Raw genomic sequence first — 20,590 nt, 5'->3', positions numbered from 1 at the left:
CTGTCATACAGTACAAGACAAAATGTATCGTCTAACATCAAGGTCTCTGATACATTCTGCTTTGAGTGCTGTATTCAATGTGTGTGTTCCACTGTCAGCTGTAGAGGACAGTGTCTCCCCCCTGGTAAGTCCCCTGCTCCTGTCCTCATTCGAGTGTGTTTTGTACTACATTGTGTAGCCTGTGTAAAGGTCTTCATAAGGGTTAGCGTGACAGAACAACCTGAGCTGAATGAGTGTGCTGCAGGGTGACGAGAGAGGACAGGAGCAGACGAGAGCAGCACAGCAAGGCAGACGGAGGAGAGAGGGAAGAGGAGAGGTCCAGCGTAGCCTGCAGTTGGTCCATCAGCCCGGCGTTACACAGCAGCATGGACACAGCTGGGGAGGGAAAAAACAAAAAGATCACACTCAAGATATTATCCAATATATAAAACATACTACCAATTTAATGAGTGAGTGTGTTGTGTGCCCTTGTGAATGGCACCGACTGGTTCTGTACAAGTATGTGCCTCTCTTACAGGCCAGACGACACAACTCAATCTGTGTCTCTGGGGGACTGTGTGTGTGAGAGAGAGAGGCAGGTGGCAGCGTGTATGAAGGCTGCTCGCTGTGCTGCACTTAATGAGAAGGACAGGGTGGCAGACTGAGTTTGTCACCTCTGTCAGTGCAGTGAGGGGGTGACAGGCGCAGACAGCAGTACAGGTAGCTAAAGGCTGGCAGCAGACACTCCGTGTTGGAGGCTTGCAGCTTCCCTGCCAGGTTACTCACTGGAACGCGCCCATAGTAAGACAGGAGACAAAATAAGACATCCGACAGAATGCAAGATCAGAACATCTATAGTCAGAAGAAAGCCGACATGTTATTGATACTTAAATACTACTTTTATCTACAAATTCAGCTTATGCTTATGTCATATGCTTTGTTGATGCGAGCAAAAACCCTAAGGCATTTAAATATCGATTGAACTGATATTGAATGTAGAGTGAGTACAGCGTGAGTACAGCGTGAGTACAGCGTGAGTACAGCGCGAGTACAGTGAGAAATAGTGGACAAGTTGACGTCAGACCAAAGCTATAGATCTGAGTGAATTATGTATGGCTGACTCCTTTTGACGCTGTGACCTCACCGTGGTAGAGCAGTTTGAAATGGATGCCGTCCATCTCATTCTCAGTGGAGCCACTGGTCTGCATCAAGCACAGCAACCTCAGGACCAGAGGGAGAGAGCCCACGGCTAAAGAGATTGGGAAAGGATAAGGGGGAGAAATAATTAACGAGAGAAAGAGCAAGAAAGAGGCCAAAACACTCATTTCCATACTCCCTTGGCTGCATTTGATTTACATTAGATAGTTAAGAAAGATCCCCAGGGTCCCTGCTCATCTGCGTGAACACGCCTTAGGCATGCTGCAAGGAGGCATGAGGACTGCAGATGTGGCCAGGGCAATAAATTGCAATGTCTGTACTGTGAGGAGCCTATGACAGCTCTACAGGGAGACAGGACAGACAGCCAGCTGATAGTCCTCGTAGTGGCAGACCACGTGTAACAACACCTGCACAGAATCGGTACATCCGAACATCACACCTGCGGGACAGGTACAGGATGGCAACAACAACTGCCCAAGTTACACCAGGAACGCACAATCCCTCCATCATTGCTCAGACTGTCCGCAATTGGCTGAGAGCTTGTAGACCTGTTGTAAGGCAGGTTCACACCAGACATCACCGGCAACAACGTCGCTTATGGACACAAACCCACCGTTGCTGGACCAGACAGGATTGGCAAAAAGTGCTCTTCACCCTAAGAATCGCGGTTGTCTTCACACCAGGGGTGATGGTCGAATTCTCATGTATCGTCGAAGGAATGAGCTTTACACCGAGGCCTGTACTCTGGAGCGGGATTGATTTGGAGGTGGAGGGTCCATCATGGTCTGGGGCGGTGTGTCACAGCATCATCGGACTGAGCTTGTCGTCATTGCAGGCAATCTCAACTCTGTGCGTTACAGGGAAGACATCCTCCTCCCTCATGTGGTACCCTTCCTGCAGACTCATCCTGACATGACCCTCCAGCATGACAATGCCACCAGCCATACTGCTCATTCTGTGAGTGATTTCCTGTAAGACAGGAATGTCAGTGTTCTGCCATGGCCAGCGAAGAGCCCGGATCTCAATCCCATTGAGCACGTCTGGGACCTGTTGGATCTGAGGGTGAGGTCTAGAGCAATTCCCCCCCCAGAAATGTCTGGGAACTTGCAGGTGTCTTGGTGGAAGAGTGGAGTAACATCTCACAGCAAGAACTGGCAAATCTGGTGCAGTCCATGAGGAAGAGATGCACTGCAGTACTTAATGCAGCTGGTGGCCACACCAGATACTGACTGTTACTTTTGATTTTGACCCCCCTTTGTTCAGGGACACATTATTCCATTTCTGTTCGTCACATGTCTGTGAAACTTGTTCAGTTTATGTCTCAGTTGTTGAATCTTGTGTTCATACAAATATTTACACGTGTTAAGTTCGCTGAAAATAAACGCAGTTGAGAGAGAGGCCGTTTCTTTTTTTGCCGAGTTTATTAGTGAAAATGATATTGTGCAGCGTATTCTAGTGGGAGAGCTGATGGTAACGAGTTGATGGTAACTAGTTAGTTCAACCCCCCCAGAGCGGAAATATAGTTGTGGTGTGCCTTTGCGCTACAGCAATTAACCTACATAACCTCAATGGGTATCCATCGGCCGGAATGGGTGGCAGGAGAGTGTATGTATGCAGTGTAACCCAGCCTTGATAAAAGCTGTCTGGGATGCTGAGACACTGATGTGACGTGCTCTTGCTGTTTGTGAAGCTGCTCTAGTTAGTCTCTCAATTACTGCCTGCTCCTATAGGAGAGGAATGTCAAAGCACATTTTCTTCTATTGCACTTGATGTCACGCCAGAGTGAAGCCGCTTTGTTCTCCTTGCAACTACACTGAACAAAAATATCAACTGCAACATGTAAAGTGAAAATAAATTAAATCCCAGAAATGGTCCATACACAGAAAAAGCTTATTTTTCTGAAATGTGTTTACATCTGTGTTAGTAAGCATTTTTCCTTTTCCAAAATGATCCATCCACCTGAGAGTTGTGGCATATCAAGAAGCTGATTAAACAGCATGATCATTACACAGGTGCACCTTGTGCAGTGGACAGTAAAAGGTCACTTTTAAATGTGTTGTTTGTCACACAACACAATGCTACAGATGTCTCAAGTTCTGAGGGAGCGTGAAATTGGCATGCTGACTGCAGGAATGTCCACCCGAGCTGTTGCCAGACAATTGAATGTTCCCTTCTCTACATCGTTTTAAAGAATTTGGCAGTACGTCCATCTGGCTTCACAACCGCAGACCACATGTAACAACGCCAGCCCAGGACCTCCACATCCGGCTTCTCCACTTGCGGGATCGTCTGGGACCAGCCACACGGACAGCAGATGAAACTGAGGAGTATTTCTGTCTGTAATAAAGTCCTTCAGTGGGTGGGCCTATGCCCTCCCAGGCTCACCCATGGCTGCACCCCTGCCCAGTCATGTGAAATACATAGATTAGGGCCTATTGAATTGATTTAAATTGACTGATTTCTCTTTATGAATTGCAACTCAGTAAAATCGTTAAAAATGGTTGCATGTTGCATTTATATTTTTGTTCAGTATACAGTTATCTTTCCCAACTGTATTTGTAACATGTGGATATATGGCTAATTATATAGATAGACTATATATATAACTAATGGTATACTCTCATTTTTTCTCCTCACCTCCTGTCCCCTGGCTGCTCTCCAGGCCCAGTCTCTGGAGCACCTGTAGCAGAGTGGGTCTGAGTAGGGTACACAGGCCGGCCTTACAGCCCCGCCGGCCCTGCAGGAAACTCCCCAGCACCTCTACAGCACGTTCTGCCAGGGGAGCTTCGCTGGTACACACCATGCCCTACAGACACAGAGAGGCAGGGGTTCATGCAGAGAGCTGGGGTTGGCAAAGAAACTTTTGTGCCCAGTCTCTGGACAGTACATGGGGTCTCCCTCCCTCACCAGCAAGTTCAGTATGACAGTGGGGCTCTTCTCCAGCAGAGTCAGCAGGGCTGTGTTGTCTGGATCCTGGTTCTGCTCTGACGGGCCCTCTGTCTTCTTACTGTTTGTGTCTGACTGCGGTGTGGCCTGAGCACGGTGGGACAACCACAGCTCCAGGACCCGGGGCCCAAAGTGCTCGGCCAGCTCTGGGTAGCGGAAGAGGAAGTGTAGGAGTGGAGGGTGGTGGGTGTAGAGGGAGGCGAAACTGGGGCTGGAGGACAGGGCCTTGCTGATGCAGTTTAGAGGAGCCTGGACAAGAGAAGGGGGGACAGAGGACTAAAGAATGAGAAGGAAGCACAACTCTGATGCTTAAGGTCATTTGTTGTGACTTGACTAACAAGAAACAGAGGAGTTATGGCTTTATACATTCATCAACCACTTCATTTACCAATAAGGTGTTGAGGAATAATGGAGACATGCAGAGCCATGTCCTTAATTCCCTCGTGAGTTCCAAATGTCTCTAACAGTTGCCCCTGCCTGAGTTTTTTCATGCGTGTGATGTCAGAATGCTCTCACTGTTCCATGTGATTGTTACGCAACAGGACAGTTACCCGCGCTGCCCTCAAACCAAGGCACGCTGCCTGCTAATTATATATAGGCTATGTTTCAACTTGTCAATTTCAAATTATTTTCTAACAAGTTTTATTTTCTAACAGTTTGAATTGAGGTGTGTTCCGCCTCCTTGTTAATTTGCACAATAACTAGCCCATTTCACGGCTGCGGACAATTTATGTTTGAGGCTTTACTGAGCGGACAAACTTCTCTCTTCAACGAGAGCCCAAGCACTTCCCCAGTGTTTCCCCAGATCATGTATGAAGACATTGCGCATCTCTACTCAGAACAGGCCTTGCACAAACATTTTCCCCCAGCACATTTTCTGGCTGGCGCCCGCATTGCCTTCATGGTTGCTTTCCTTACAAATTGGACTTTGGACATGTGTGCGTTCCTATCAAAGTAAGTGGCTTATTTTCTGTATATCTTGTTGTTGTTTCTGCTGTAGCACACCATATGTATGTATGGATCATAATGTAGTTACTGTTTTATTCACGTTTTCAAGTACTGGTGACAAATCATGCATTCTGATTCTTGCATAGATTGTACTGGACACACGTGTGTAAAATACTTTTTTGAATGTAGTACTGATTATGATGAGCTGATGCTAAGCTATTTGCCAGCTATGTGTGGCACCATGTTTGTTGACATCATACAATGCATTCTGGTTGTCACGTAAGCGTCTGTCAGACCAAAGATGTTATAACAAGGGATAGTTCACTCAAATGAATTATGGTGCTTTCAAGACAACTGTAAAATCACGTCAATGATCTTCAGGTCGGAAAGTCAGGGCTCTAGAAAGAGGCCCGAGTATCCAAGTTGGAATTCCGAGTTGGATGACTGTTTTTTCCAGAGTTTTCAGTTGTCTTGAACACACTGACGTCTGAGATTTTCCAGTTCCCAGTCGTTTGGAATGCGGCATCAGATTGTAACTTTGGTACCTCAGGGTTGCCAGCTCAGACCCCCTTTTCCAGGGGTTTTATTTTTATTTAGTATAAACTTCCCCCCCCTGGCGCTCAAGGGCGCCGGGCTCCCCAGCATTACGCACTTCTGCCACCATCATTACGCACACCTGTTTCCCTCATCACGCGCATCAGCAATCATTTGGACTCCCCTGGACTCAATCACCTGTTATTTCCTTCCCTATATCTGTCTGTCCTCCAGCCCGGTTCCCCGCTTCCACATTAACGTTTGTATGTTGTTTTGTTACCCGTTTGCTGACGCTGTTTCTGTCTTGTGCCTGGTCTGTTCCTCATTAAATGTTTGACTCCCCGTACCTGCTTCTCGACTCCAGCGTCGGTCCTTACAGAATACGGAAGCCATCAAACAAAGCATCGAGGTGTGCTGTCGTTTCAGTTGGTGGTGACGTTGAGTCCGGGGGCCACTGCCGATGGAACCGGGGGTGCCTAAGTCAGCTCGTTGGGCTACCACGCCCTAGCTGGCTCGTTGGGCTACCACGCCCTAGCTGGCTCGAGAGGTTTCCTTGCCCAGGTTGGCTCGGCAGGCGCTCCGCCCAGGTTGGCTTGGCAGGCGCTCCTCCCACGCCAGGCTCCCACGCCTCAGCCGGCTCGCCAGGCTCCCACGCCTCAGCCGGCTCGCCAGGCTCCCACGCCTCAGCCGGCTCGCCAGGCTCCCACGCCTCAGCCGGCTCGCCAGGCTCCCACGCCTCAGCCGGCTCGCCAGGCTCCCACGCCTCAGCCGGTTTGTCAAGGTTTTTACACCCAGCCGGCTTGTACAGCGCCCGTGCCTCGGCCGGCCCATGAGGCTCACCCAGGTGGGACGCCGGGTACTGTCACGCCTGCTCCCGCTCTTCCCTCCTGGTGCTTGAGGGCGCTGGGCTTCCCAGCATTACGCACTCCTGCCACCATCATTACAGCCACCTGCTTCCCTCGTCAAGCGCATCAGCGATCATTTGGACTCGATCACCTGTTATTTCCTTCCCTACATCTGTCTGTCCCCCAGCTCTGTTCCCCGCTTCCACATTAACGTTCCTATGTTGTTTTGTTACCCGTGAGCAGAAGCTGTTTCTGTCTTGTCTGTTACTCATTAAATGTTTGACTCCCTGTACCTGCTTCTCGACTCCAGCGTCGGTCCTTACACATAGTAATATTTCCTGCATCAGATCCCCCCACGATACTTTCCCCCATTTCTACTCCCATGGACTTGAAAACCCCCCATAAATGAAATTAACCCCCTCCACAAACTGCCCTAAAATGGTTTCATCCCTATTTAGCTTTCGTGCTACAGTTAGGCTAGGCAGTAGGCTTGTATTTGGTGTGATGATCTGTGACGTGAAAACATTTGATTTACTTTGTGTTTTGTCAAAAACAGTAAACGGCTTGTCAAGTCATGTGCTCCGGTTCTTGTATATACTGTAACAAGTACCTTTACGATTTGTAATATGCTGAAAAGTGGCTAAACTAAGTTCATATTTTTCAGGCAATGAGCGCAGCCATCTTTGACTTTGTGTCTTATAGTGAATGGCATTCTGGGATTAGGGAGTTTTTGCCAAGTCAAACATAAAAAACATGGCTGCCATCATAAAGAATTTAGCTGCTGTCAGCTTAGTTGACACGCATTTATTTTCTAAACAACATTACATTAGTCTCTTGTGCTCACCAGAGATGTGGTACATCAGCACAACCTGTCATTTAGACTGGCTTATGGAATGAGTTTGGCTGTGGATGTGTTCCGTGTGATGATTGGATGATGAAGTTCGCATTCATCTTTTACAATAAAAAGGTCAAATTGAGGAATAAAGTTTAAGATGTTTATTTTCCATCAGTACCATAAAATATTTAGATGCTGTTCAGACAACAATGCTGTTAAGATGCGTTTGTTGCGTCATACGTTCTGTTGCTACTGTTCTAATCACATATTTGAGATTGTACGCTGCAGGGAGCACTCATCAACGATCACAAATACGTGATCATACGCGTCAAAGGGTTGAGGACTAGAGTTGTGTTAGCACTTGTTGTGGACATAAAAGGGTTGAGGACTAGAGTTGTGTTAGCACTGTTGTGGACATAAAAGGGTTGAGGACTAGAGTTGTGTTAGCACTGTTGTGGACATAAAAGGGTTGAGGACTAGAGTTGTGTTAGCACTGTTGTGGACATAAAAGGGTTGAGGACTAGAGTTGTGTTAGCACTGTTGTGGACATAAAAGGGTTGAGGACTAGAGTTGTGTTAGCCCTGTTGTGGACATAAAAGGGTTGAGGACTAGAGTTGTGTTAGCACTGTTGTGGACATAAAAGGGTTGAGGACTAGAGTTGTGTTAGCACTGTTGTGGACATAAAAGGGTTGAGGACTAGAGTTGTGTTAGCACTGTTGTGGACATAAAAGGGTTGAGGACTAGAGTTGTGTTAGCCCTGTTGTGGACATAAAAGGGTTGAGGACTAGAGTTGTGTTAGCACTGTTGTGGACATAAAAGGGTTGAGGACTAGAGTTGTGTTAGCACTGTTGTGGACATAAAAGGGTTGAGGACTAGAGTTGTGTTAGCACTGTTGTGGACATAAAAGGGTTGAGGACTAGAGTTGTGTTAGCACTGTTGTGGACATAAAGGGGAAAACTCTCTCTCTTTCGGTATCATTAATAACCAGTTTTCAAAAAGAAAGGCATATATAGTTGATGTAACTCCATAACCGAGTTCCAAGAATGAAGAGTGTTAGTTGGAGCATTTTGCACCAAAGTGGGATTCTATTTCATTGACTACAACTTCACAACTTCAGTTAAATACTCCAAGGAATGAACAACCCTTCTGCAATTTATTACATGTTGTTAGAGCGCCAGCAGCCCACTATTATCATCGTATTGAAATGAGTTGACTTACCCAGTCCAGGTCGGGGCTCTTGTCCTGTGTGACAGACAGCAGGTAGAGGGCAGACCTGAGCACACAGGGAGGCAGGGCCGAGTCTCCCTGCTCCTGCACAGAGCACAGCAGAGTCACCACACAGGAGAACACCGTGGAGTCAGGGAGCAGCCTGGTACACACACACACACACACAAAGTTTTATGGTGGACGAGCACACACACAACGATTGGTGGTGCAGTGATAGGTACAGGAAGTAAATTGTATTGTACAAAACATTATGAACACCATCCTAATAATGGGTTTCACCCTTTTTTCAGAACAGCCTCAATTAGTCGGGGCATGGACTCTACAAGGGGCTGAAAGCGTTCTACAGGGATGCTGGCCCATGTTGACTCCAATGCTTCCCACAGTTGTGTCAAGTTGGCTGGATGTCCTTTTGGTAGTGGACCATCCTTGACAAACACGGGAAACTGTTGAGTGTGAAAAACCCAGCAGCGTTACAGTTCTTGACACATTCAAACCAGGGCGCCTGGCACCTACTACCATACCCTGTGCAAAGGCACTTAAATCTTTTGTCTCGCCCTTTGAACCTCTGAATGGCTCACATACATAATCCATATGTCAAGGCTTACAAATCCTTCTGTAACCTGTCTCCTCCCCTTCATCTACACTAATAGAAGTGGATTTAACAAGTGACATCAATAAGGGATGATAGACTGACCAGGTGAATCCAGGTGAAGCTATGTCATGGAACGAGCAGGTGTTCCTAATGTTTTGTATAGACACACATACATAACCCTCCCATGCTATGTAAATCACTGGCCGCAGTAAACAGACATCTTTCAAAGCAATGCCGTGTCGTTAATAACCATACAACTATGCCAGTGTCTACATGTCCCCAAGTACCTGTCTCCATGCTGCAGGGCCAGGTGCAGCAATGTGAGCAGACAGTACTGAGTGGTCCTGGGGCCGGCAGGGTCACATTGGGGCCCTGGGGACTCACACAGCAGAGAGGGCCACTCACACACACGACAACACAGAGAGGGCAGGCTGGACCTCAACACTGCCTCTATCTCCTCACAGTCTGGGGAACACACACACACGAGACAGAGAGACAGAGAGAACACAGACACCAGCTCTCAGTAGACCTGTTCATTATTGAATTGCATCACAGTCACAAACAGAACATCCACACCACACGTTACCCGGCATAATAAAGTCCAAAGGCCTTCTCCACAGACTTTAAGTGCTACCAAAGAGCTTTACTGTGACGTGAAACCTTAATGCTACTGTGTTTTTCGTGGCTAATGTGTTGTGTCAGTACCTTGTGGGAGGATGCTGGCTGCAGGGTCTGGTTGGGACAGAAGAGAGACACTGAGCCTCTGCAGAAAACCACAGCAGGCTGCATTCAGAGCTGGGTTTCTACCGTGAGATGAGAAAGAGTGAGTGAGTGTGAAAAAGAGAGGGAGGGACAACTAAGAAAGATAGATGTTGTCTTTTATACACTATACAGTGGGGAGAACAAGTATTTGATACACTGCCGATTTTGGAGGTTTTCCTACTTTCGAAGCATGTAGAGGTCTGTAATTTTTATCATAGGTACACTTCTGCTGTGAGACACAGAATCTAAACCAAAAATCAAGAAAATCACATTTGTATGATTTTTAAGTAATTAATTCGCATTTTATTGCATGACATAAGTATTTGATACATCAGAAAAGCAGAACTTAATATTTGGTACAGAAACCTTTGTTTGCAATTACAGAGATCATACGTTTCCTGTAGTTCTTGACCAGGTTTGCACACACTGCAGCAGGGATTTTGGCCCACTCCTCCATACAGACCTCCAGATCCTTCAGGTTTCGGGGCTGTCGCTGGGCAATACGGACTTTCACCTCCATCCAAAGATTTTCTATTGGGTTCAGGTCTGGAGACTGGCTAGGCCACTCCAGGACCTTGAGATGCTTCTTACGGAGCCACTCCTTAGTTGCCCTGGCTGTGTGTTTCGGGTCGTTGTCCTGCTGGAAGAACCAGCCATGACCCATCTCCAATGCTCTTACTGAGGGAAGGAGGTTGTTGGCCAAGATCTCGCGATATATGGCCCCATCCATCCTCTCCTCAATACGGTGCAGTCGACCTGTCCCCTTTGCAGAAAAGCATCCCCAAAGAATGTTTCCACCTCCATGCTTCACAGTTGGTATAGTGTTCTTGTGGTTGTACTCATCCTTCTTCTTCCTCCAAACACGGCGAGTGGAGTTTAGACCAAAAGGCTCTATTTTTGTCTCATCAGACCACATGACCTTCTCCCATTCCTCCTCTGGATCATCCAGATGGTCATTGGCAAACTTCAGACGGGCCTGAACATGCGCTGGCTTGAGCAGGGGGACCTTGTGTGCACTGCAGGATTTTAATCCATGATGGCGTAGTGTTACTAATGGTTCTCTTTGAGACTGTGGTCCCAGCTCTCTTCAGGTCATTAACCAGGTCCTGCCGTTTGGTTCTGGGCTGATCCCTCACCTTCCTCATGATCATTTATGCCCCATGAGGTGAGATCTTGCATGGAGCCCCAGACCGAGGGTGATTGGAAGAAGTTCAAGATGACGGTCATTTTCTAATAATTGTGCCAACAGTTGTTGCCTTCTCACCAAGCTGCTTGCCTATTGTCCTGTAGCCCATCCCAGCCTTGTGCAGATCTACAATTTTATGAGTGGAGAACAGGAGGGATTCTTAAAGAAAAACTAACAGGTCTGTGAGAGCTGGAATTCTTACTGGTTGGTAGGTGATCAAATACTTGTCATGCAATAAAATGCTAAATATTTGCTTAAAACTCATACAATGTGATATTCTGGATTTTTGTTTTAGATTCCGTCTCTCACAGTTGAAGTGTACCTATGATAAAAATTACAGACCTCTACATGCTTTGTAAGTAGGAAAACCTGCAAAATCAGCAGTGTATCAAATACTTGTTCTCCCCACTGTATATAATAATGGTATCAAACCTACTCCTGTGTGCAGTAAATGTTCTGACTTAGCATTTCAATTGAGTTAAAAAAAATATCCAAATGCACTTTGGACTCAGTTTCATTACAGCTCATAGGGGAGAGTTACAGTTAGTGAACCTCAAGCACAACCACATAGCCAGCCTGGCCTGTGAGCTTCCTCATCGTCTGCACACAAAACAGACAAGACTGATCCACAGACGAGAGAAGAGCTTTTATGGCCAGACTGAAACAAAATGATGTGAAAGAAGCTTCTGTGTGTCACCTCTCACTTTCCTGGGCACTTTTACTGGGTCCACTCAATAACAAGTCCACACTATAACAGAGCCATTAGCAATTATCTGTCTGGGGGGGTGATAGTGGTCTGTGTGTGTGTGTTCTCAGGTTCTCCTGTTACCGGTTTCCTGCACAGAGGACAGCTTTGTGCTCCAGAGCCAGCCTGAAGAAACCAGAGGATGCTGGAAAGAAGAGAGGAAGAAGAATGGAGGAGGAGACATGGGTCATTTTACCTGGTGGTGAGGAAAACAATGATCCCCCTACCCCCGGACAACATGCCTCACCTAGTTTGGCAGCGAAGAGGGGCATGAGGGAGGGTAGAAGGGAGAACTGGTACGACAGGATGGAGAAGAAGTGCTGGAGTACCTGGGCGTTGGGGGCGAGCTCACAATGCCTCTACACACACACACACACACACACACACACACACACACACACACAGTGTGTGAATGTGTAGACACATGGTGCATGAACGTGTGTGTGCTGGGGGCGGGGCTCACTGTGACGGTGGGGATGCAAACAGTGTCACAGCAGTGTAGCAGACACAGACACAGGGACTCCAGCGGGTCCTGACCCTGAACCTGCTTGGATGGAGCTGTGAACACATTCTCCTTCAGGCCAGGCTCAGACGAACACTGCTCCACTAGCCTGGAACACACAGACACACATTAAACACACTGGAAATAGGGGGTGGGGCGTGGGGTAAATGTTATCGGTGACTGCAACAATTGCCTTCTGCCTCACTGACCTGCAGGCGGCATGGAAACAGACCAGGGCCTGGAGTAGAAACCCTCCCGCTCTCGAGGCCTGGCTGCTGGGCTCATCTCCTCTCAGGCTCACCTGGAAGAGAGTAACAGGGACACAGTCAAGAAACCTTTCCAATGGTGTTTCCTGAAGTGAAGTGGAGTTTCCCCTCCCCCTTGCTGACACACAAAGGTGAACAGAGACTGACTCACTCGGCACCGCGAGGAGGCAGGTAAGGGCAGCTCAGTGCACCGGGCAATAATGTCTTCCACCAGCTTCTCCAGCTGTTTGTACTGTACTGGGCTGGACTGGTGGTTCACCCTACAGAGACACACAGTACAGAGAGAAATCAACATGTAGCTCATGTTTGTGGTGCTCACAGCCAGCACGCGTCCGTCCGTCTGTGTACCTGAGGAGGGCGGTGGCAGCGTGGGCTGCCTGTGTTGCCACCTGCAGACTGGGGGAGCAGACTCCAGAGAGCACTGCCTCTGCCACGGCCACAAACCCTGGAGCGCTGGGGAACAGACGCACCCCCGCAGGCTGCCTGGAGAGAGACACACCGATAATAAACAGCTGTGACCTCTCTCTGTCACAACGCTCCACAGTGATGTTCTGATGTCTGCCACACAGCACCATTAGAGATGTGGTCAGGCAGGCTGTTGCCACAACAGCGCTGGATAGCCCAGAGGAACCTGGAAAATCCTCAGAACAACCCACGGCTGTAGGCCGTCATTGTAAATAACAATTTGTTTTTAACTGACTTGCCTAGTTAAATAAAAATACATTTTAAAATACGAGATATTGTGAATGAGGTCAAATTACCCCTCTCTCTCACACCTTTCTCTAGTGCTTGTTCAGCACTGAGACCAGTCTTGTCACTTTCACTGAACGTAAAGGACAAATTGCGATACTGATGCCTCACCTCTCTGCTGTTATGTATGAGGTAGACAGACCTGATGCCTCACCTCTCTGCTGTTATGTATGAGGTAGACAGACCTGATGCCTCACCTCTCTGCTGTTATGTATGAGGTAGACAGACCTGATGCCTCACCTCTCTACTGTTATGTATGAGGTAGACAGACCTGATGCCTCACCTCTCTACTGTTATGTATGAGGTACAGACCTGATGCCTCACCTCTCTACTGTTATGTATGAGGTAGACAGACCTGATGCCTCACCTCTCTACTGTTATGTATGAGGTAGACAGACCTGATGCCTCACCTCTCTACTGTTATGTATGAGGTAGACAGACCTGATGCCTCACCTCTCTACTGTTATGTATGAGGTAGACAGACCTGATGCCTCACCTCTCTACTGTTATGTATGAGGTAGACAGACCTGATGCCTCACCTCTCTACTGTTATGTATGAGGTAGACAGACCTGATGCCTCACCTCTCTACTGTTATGTATGAGGTAGACAGACCTGATGCCTCACCTCTCTACTGTTATGTATGAGGTAGACAGACCTGATGCCTCACCTCTCTACTGTTATGTATGAGGTAGACAGACCTGATGCCTCACCTCTCTACTGTTATGTATGAGGTAGACAGACCTGATGCCTCACCTCTCTACTGTTATGTATGAGGTAGACAGACCTGATGCCTCACCTCTCTACTGTTATGTATGAGGTAGACAGACCTGATGCCTCACCTGTCCAGTATCTCTGTGAGCAGCAGCAGGCCCTGTCTCTGCACCTCCACGTTAGTCAGCCTCAGGGCCTCCTTCAGACTGCGTACCAGAGACTCAATACCTGACACACACACAAACACACTGTGACTTTTACGTCTTGCTCAGTAATTCTATGATGCCATACTGTGAGTGTGTGTATGTGTCCTCTTTCTCTCACCGTAGACAGAGTGACACTGAGAGAAGAAGAGCGGGTCCTCAGTGAGCAGCAGCAGACAGCTGTAGACGGACCACAGCAGCACCTCACTGCCACAGTTCAGACGCTCAAACAGAAACTCTGGGAGAGAGAGAATGATGAGACACAGGAGAGAAAGATACGCTCACAGAGTGGCGTCTCAGACATTCAAACAAGTTCTCTCACCGGGTACGTCTGCCTGGATGAAGGAAGCACAGTACTGGCTGGGGGAGTGGACCAGGATAGCAGCCATACACTGAGCACTGGCCACCTGCAATGTCTCATCCCCACACAGCAACAGCTACAACACACACACATTAGCCGTCATGACAATGCCTTCAAACACTGCTGTTTTATAGAAACGCAATGTAATCAGTCAAAGACATCTTGTACTGCTGCTATCACATTTTAACAAAAGATGGTGGTAGATTGGTGAAAACCTTTTTGAGTATGAGTGGCAGGGAGCAGCGCTCCAGGGAGAGCTGGGTGCTGGACTGGGCCTCTTGGTCCTGGTCCAGGCTCTGATCCAGATCAGACCGGATCTGCTCACAGGGGCTGTTCATCAGCACAGACACCACCTCACCCAGCTTCAGCAGCTGCTTCAGGAAGCCTGACGCACAAACAGAAAACATACTTCCATATTCACTGATTCATGCTAAATGTTAGGTTACATGCACATATTGTATGATACCGCCGCTTATTATATGGTAATAAGCACCGCCCCCCTAAATATGATGGTTCTCACCCAGGCAGTTGATGGTGAGCTGAGAGGAGCAGGCGTGGGACAGGGTCTGCATCAGCAGCACACACACCCTGTCTCTGAGGGGGGAGGGCAGGGACTGGGCCGCTCCCCCCGCCCCCCACACCCTCTGCCACACGTAGAACACTGAGGCCTTCAGACCCTCGTCTGGGTAGAGCAGCGTGGAGCACAACCGCTCCAACAGGGGCACTGGAGCGAGAGAGGGAGAGGGAGAGAGAGGGAGCGAGGGGAGAGAGGGAAAGAGGGAGCGAGAAGGGGAGAGAGGGAGAGGGAGCGAGGAGGGAGGAGAGAGGGAGGGGGAGCGAGGAGGGGAGAGAGGGACCTCTCTGCTGGGGGAGCGAGGAGGGGAGAGAGGGAGGGGAGAGAGGAAGAGAATGAAAAAAGGGAGGTGGGGGGAGAGGAAATGAGACAGACACATACACACAATAAGGCAGAGACAGACAGAACATAAGGGCGATGGCCGATGGGTGAGAAAACAAACAGTGAACAAAGCAGGAACTAAACCCCAGCTACACTCTTGGCTGAGAGTAGCGGTGAACAGACCGTTGTGTGTATAAAGCATGGCAGGCTGATACTACACACCAGACTCAGTCAGACACCCTGTTGAATTGAGTTTGTTTAACTTTGACGCAGCCAGCTTGAGCTGCTCACACAAGCCAGCCAGCCTGAGAGTTAGAGGCCCGTCAGACTCCAGAGGCAGCCAGCCTGAGAGTTAGAGGCCCGTCAGACTCACCCTGTCTAGGCCAGAGGCAGCCAGCCTGAGAGTTAGAGGCCCGTCACACTCCAGACGCAGCCAGCCTGAGAGTTAGAGACCCATCAGACTCCAGAGGCAGCCAGCCTGAGAGTTAGAGGCCCGTCAGACTCCAGAGGCAGCCAGCCTGAGAGTTAGAGACCCGTCAGACTCCAGAGGCAGCCAGCCTGAGAGTTAGAGGCCCGTCAGACTCCAGAGGCAGCCAGCCTGAGAGTTAGAGGCCCGTCAGACTCCAGAGGCAGCCAGCCTGAGAGTTAGAGGCCCGTCAGACTCCAGAGGCAGCCAGCCTGAGAGTTAGAGGCCCGTCAGACTCCAGAGGCAGCCAGCCAGGAGAGACTCCCGGCTCCAACCAGGTCTGGCTACACCACAATACAAACGGGAGGAGAGAAAGGAGGGAGAAAACACGTCTGCCTGTGCATTTCAACACTATGCAAAGTAATGTAAAGGAAAATAATGACATCAATTCGACAGATGATTGAAAACAAGCTGTGGCTACTGTTTGTGAGTTGAGTTCTCTGTACTGAATAGTTTCTCCCCCTCTACTGTACTCTCTCTCTCCCTCTCTATTCAGGGCCTCAGTGCCTGTGTATCAGCTGGGAGGCGTGAGCTCGCTGAGAGGCAGGCACTGTCAATAGTGGCAGTCCACATGGACTCATGACACCCCGCTGCTTAGACAAAATAGTAAAACACTGAATGTCCACACACACAAAACTATTACGAAGAGGCTGCGGTTCTAGATTTTCTGGAAAGGTTTTGTGGCCAAATATAAAGACATTTCTGTCTGAAGTTTACATACACCTTAGCCAAATACATTTAAAGCAGTTTTTCACAATTCTTGACATTTAATCCTAGTAAAAATTCCATGTCTTAGGTCAGTTAGGATCACCACTTCATTTTAAGAATGTGAAATGTCAGAATAATAGTAGAGAGAATGATTTTTCAGCTTTTATTTCTTTCATCACATTCCCAGTGGGTCAGAAGTTTACATACACTCAGTTAGTATTTGGTAGCATTGCCTTTAAATTGTTTAACTTGGGTTAAATGTTTTTGGTAGCCTTCCACAAGCTTCCCACAATAAGTTGGGTGAATTTTGGCCCATTCCTCCTTACAGAGCTGGTGTAACTGAGTCAGGTTTGGAGGCCTCCTTGCTCGCACACACTTTTTCAGTTCTGCCCACAAATGTTCTATAGGATTGAGGTCAGGGCTTTGTGATGATCACTCCAAGACCTTGACTTTGTTGTCCTTAAGCCATTTTGCCACAACATTGGAAGTATGCTTGGGGTCATTGTCCATTTGGAAAACCCATTTACTACCAAGCTTTCACTTCCTCACTGATGTCTTGAGATGTTACTTCAATATATCCACATAATTTTCTTTCCTCATGATGCCATCTATTTTGTGAAGTGCACCAGTCCCTCCTGCAGAAAAGCACCCCCACAACATGATGCTGCCACCCCCGTGCTTCACGGTTGGGATGTGTTCTTCAACTTGCAAGCCTCCCCCTTTTTCCTCCAAACATAACCATGGTCATTATGGCCAAACAGTTTTATTTTTGTTTCATCAGACCAGAGGACATTTCTCCAAAAGGTACGATCTTTGTCCCCATGTGCAGTTGCAAACCGTAGTCTGGCTTTTTTATGGCAGTTTTGGAGCAGTGACTTCTTCATTGCTGAGCAGCGTTTCAGGTTATGTCGATATAGGACTTGTTTTACTTTGGATATAGATACCTGTGTACCTGTTTCCTCCAGCATCTTCACAAGGTCCTTTCCTGTTGTTCTGTGATTGATTTGCACTTTTCGCACCAAAGTACATTCATCTCTAGGAGACAGAACACGTCTCCTTCCTGAGCAGTATGACGGCTGTGTGGTCCCATGGTGTTTATACTATTGTACTATTGTTTGTACAGATGGACGTGGTACCTTCAGGTGTTTGGAAATTGCTCAAAAGGATGAACCGGACTTGTGGAGGTCTACCATTTTTTTCCTGTGGTCTTGGCTGATTTCTTTTGATTTTTCCATGATGTCAAGCAGAGGCACTGAGTTTGAAGGTAGGCCTTGAAATATATCCACATGTACACCTCCAATTGACTCAAATGATGTCAATTAGCCTATCAGAAGCTTCTAAAGCCATGACATCATTTTCTGGAATGTAAAACCTGTTTAAAAGCCACCGTCAACTTAGTGTATGTAAATGTCTGACCCACTGGAATTGTGATACAGTGAATTATAAGTGAAATAATCTGTATGTAAACAATTGTTGGAAAAATTACTTGTGTCATGCACAAAGTAGATGTCCTAACCTACTTGCCAAAACTATAGTTTGTTAACAAGAAATTTGTGGAGTGGTTGAAAAACAAGTTTTAATGACTCCAACCTAAGTGTAAACTTCCAACTTCAACTGTATGTAGCTGCTGCCCACTCTGCTACCTACGTAGCTGTTGCTCAGTGCTCCGCTCACTGCCGCTCCCCCCTCCTTGATTGGCTGCTGCTCAGTGCTCCGCTGCTGCTTCCCCCGCCCCCTTGATCTCCAATGAACGTTGTACACAGAAGACATGCTCGACATGTTACAACTATTGCATTACATACCCCAGTAGGTTATTTAGCATAAGCGCAATTGTATTTAATTTTTTCAGGGAGGGAATTAGGCTACATACAGCTATTTACATGTTGCACAAAAAATACATGATCAACATGTTTGTACAAACGTGGTGTCTGTTGTCACAGTATTGCAAACATAAGCATCCGGGGCACTGGACGATGAAAATGGACGAGTTCATTTTCAGACTCTGGTTACCGGTCGGGATACGAGCTCGGCTGCCTAGATCGTTCGGGTGCCCAGACGTGGAACAGCTGTAGGTAGCTTACTCATGCTGTAGGCTACTAACATTATCACAGAGAGACTAAATAGCAGTTAGAGGGCCTTGTATGTAGTTAAAATGCAGATCGTTTTTTGCCCCAATGCAAAACTCAAGTGGGGAGTTATACATGCAGCTATATAGGCAGCATATCAAATACAAGCAAGGCACAGACACGCAGTCCAATTAATGTTCAATTTTCATCATTATTGCAAACATTGACTATAGTAGGAGGCAGACAGCAGGAGGCAGACAGGCAGTCAAAGTAGTAGTGCTGTTTTTCAGCAACTCTGGCTGGTGGCCAAACTATAAAACCAGTACACGCAAATTCACAATAACACACACAGCTCACCACCACACAGGCTAAAACCTCTCAATAATATGCCAGCCCCACCTGACCTAAGTTAAGATACAAATGACTAATGGACCAAGTACCTGGTCATTACACAGGTAACGGTGCTAAAAGAAATATGTCAGAGAACGCATTGAGGGTGATCCAAGGTAAACACTCAATAGGTAGCACAAAGGAGATGAAGAGCATTTTAATGTGAGCTTGGTGAGAGATGGTGGAGGTGTGGAACACAGTCTCACCATGGCTGGAGGCCAGGCTCTGTGGCAGGGAAGGAACAGCATCTACCAGCTTCCCCAAGAAGGTGAAGGTGGGCAGGAAACCCCTCACACTGGACTGGTCACACAGCTGGACGTGGGACAGAGAGGAGGCTTGACAATCATTTTCACGCACTTTTGTGTCTGAATTCATACCAACCAATTCAATCTATTCCTAGAATACAGTATGACTTCATTCCTGTCCGTCTGTCAATGACAGCTAGTCCACAACCCTTCCATTCCCTCCAGTAACAAAGGTGCACCAACTTCTTTATTCCATCGTTTGAATCCATGTTTCTTCCTAGTAGTGTGAGAGGACTTGTCCACACCTCAGCCCGCTGTTATCATCCCCAGTCAACCCTACAGTCAGCCCTACCACCTGCTGCTTACACTAGAGTTTCTACTGTTTCCCAAGGTGACACAACAACATAGACTACAGAGCCAACATTTCAACTGTTTACCAAACAAGCTGGCTTTACCCAACTGATGTGTGTGTGTGTGTGTGTGTGTGTGTGTGTGTGTGTGTGTGTGTGTGTGTGTGTGTGTGTGTGTGTGTGTGTGTGTGTGTCTCTCTCTCTCTCTCTGGTACTAGACCCAGTCATCTGCTGGTGTAAAGATCAAATCCAAATCAAATCAAATGTATTTATATAGCCCTTCTTACATCAGCTGATATCTCAAAGTGCTGTACAGAAACCCAGCCTAAAACCCCAAACAGCAAGCAATTAGAAGAAGAAGAAGCACGGAGTGTTGGACCGAGAGTGTTGGACTGAGAGAAACACGTTAATATTAACAGACAAAGCCAATAAAGTGATGACCAGAACGGTGGAAAATCCAAGTCTATCGACAAGCTTAGTGTACAAACGATGGGTAGGCATGAGATTCTATCTGGCATTTATTCCTGTCTCTTTGTTTCTGAGTGAATTTGGAACAGAGAGATAGTGATAGACCTGTATGTGTGATATTACTCACTTGTGTGTCTATCTCATCCAGGATGTAGCACACATACTGTTCACTCTGTAACTCCAAGAGCAGCTGAACCAGCACTGAACCAAGACAAAGAGAGAGACTTATCATAGCATTATTCATGGAGCTCAATTGACACGGTTTTGAAAACTTGCACATTGTGCATTTCACACTTTACCCTGGCAGTGATTTTGTTAGTGCTCCAACACAGTGGTCCTGTGTGGTTCCATAACCAGCAACACTCTAATTAACAATTCTGCTGAGGCACTCAACAACCCATATCTCTCTTCAACCCAGACTAGGAGAGCCAATGACCCTGGTTATGCTATA

At 47.5% G+C, this 20,590-nt stretch overlaps 1 protein-coding gene across 4 annotated transcripts in view; it reads right to left on the bottom strand.

The window, feature by feature from the left end:
* LOC112258747 (meiosis inhibitor protein 1) overlaps window positions 1-20,590 on the bottom strand; it is a 32,621-nt gene that overhangs the window by 10,925 nt on the left and 1,106 nt on the right. For 2 of the 4 annotated variants that reach the window (XR_006080152.1, XM_042307578.1), the window contains exons 5-25: window positions 20,267-20,340; window positions 19,283-19,388; window positions 15,072-15,275; window positions 14,767-14,936; window positions 14,513-14,627; window positions 14,312-14,428; window positions 14,116-14,215; window positions 12,874-13,008; window positions 12,677-12,785; window positions 12,469-12,560; window positions 12,221-12,368; window positions 12,005-12,116; window positions 11,842-11,902; window positions 9,770-9,867; window positions 9,352-9,529; window positions 8,464-8,614; window positions 4,045-4,332; window positions 3,775-3,943; window positions 1,124-1,228; window positions 654-764; window positions 221-375 (exon numbers count right to left, since the gene is read on the bottom strand). Coding sequence is in view for 3 of the 4 variants with exons in the window: in XM_042307578.1 (XP_042163512.1) it covers window positions 221-375; window positions 654-764; window positions 1,124-1,228; window positions 3,775-3,943; window positions 4,045-4,332; window positions 8,464-8,614; window positions 9,352-9,529; window positions 9,770-9,867; window positions 11,842-11,902; window positions 12,005-12,116; window positions 12,221-12,368; window positions 12,469-12,560; window positions 12,677-12,785; window positions 12,874-13,008; window positions 14,116-14,215; window positions 14,312-14,428; window positions 14,513-14,627; window positions 14,767-14,936; window positions 15,072-15,275; window positions 19,283-19,388; window positions 20,267-20,340 (2,798 nt within the window). In the remaining variant the exon portion in view is untranslated. The remainder of the gene's footprint in view (window positions 1-220; window positions 376-653; window positions 765-1,123; window positions 1,229-3,774; window positions 3,944-4,044; window positions 4,333-8,463; window positions 8,615-9,351; window positions 9,530-9,769; window positions 9,868-11,841; window positions 11,903-12,004; window positions 12,117-12,220; window positions 12,369-12,468; window positions 12,561-12,676; window positions 12,786-12,873; window positions 13,009-14,115; window positions 14,216-14,311; window positions 14,429-14,512; window positions 14,628-14,766; window positions 14,937-15,071; window positions 15,276-19,282; window positions 19,389-20,266; window positions 20,341-20,590) is intronic. The other 2 variants (XM_042307579.1, XM_042307581.1) reach the window with 2 other exon arrangements.

Source organism: Oncorhynchus tshawytscha, linkage group LG27 (assembly GCF_018296145.1).
Source record: "Oncorhynchus tshawytscha isolate Ot180627B linkage group LG27, Otsh_v2.0, whole genome shotgun sequence".
NCBI classification, from domain to species: Eukaryota; Metazoa; Chordata; class Actinopteri; order Salmoniformes; family Salmonidae; genus Oncorhynchus; species Oncorhynchus tshawytscha.
The sequence above is the reverse complement of the archived record's forward strand: the minus strand, read 5'-3'. Positions and strand labels throughout refer to the sequence as shown.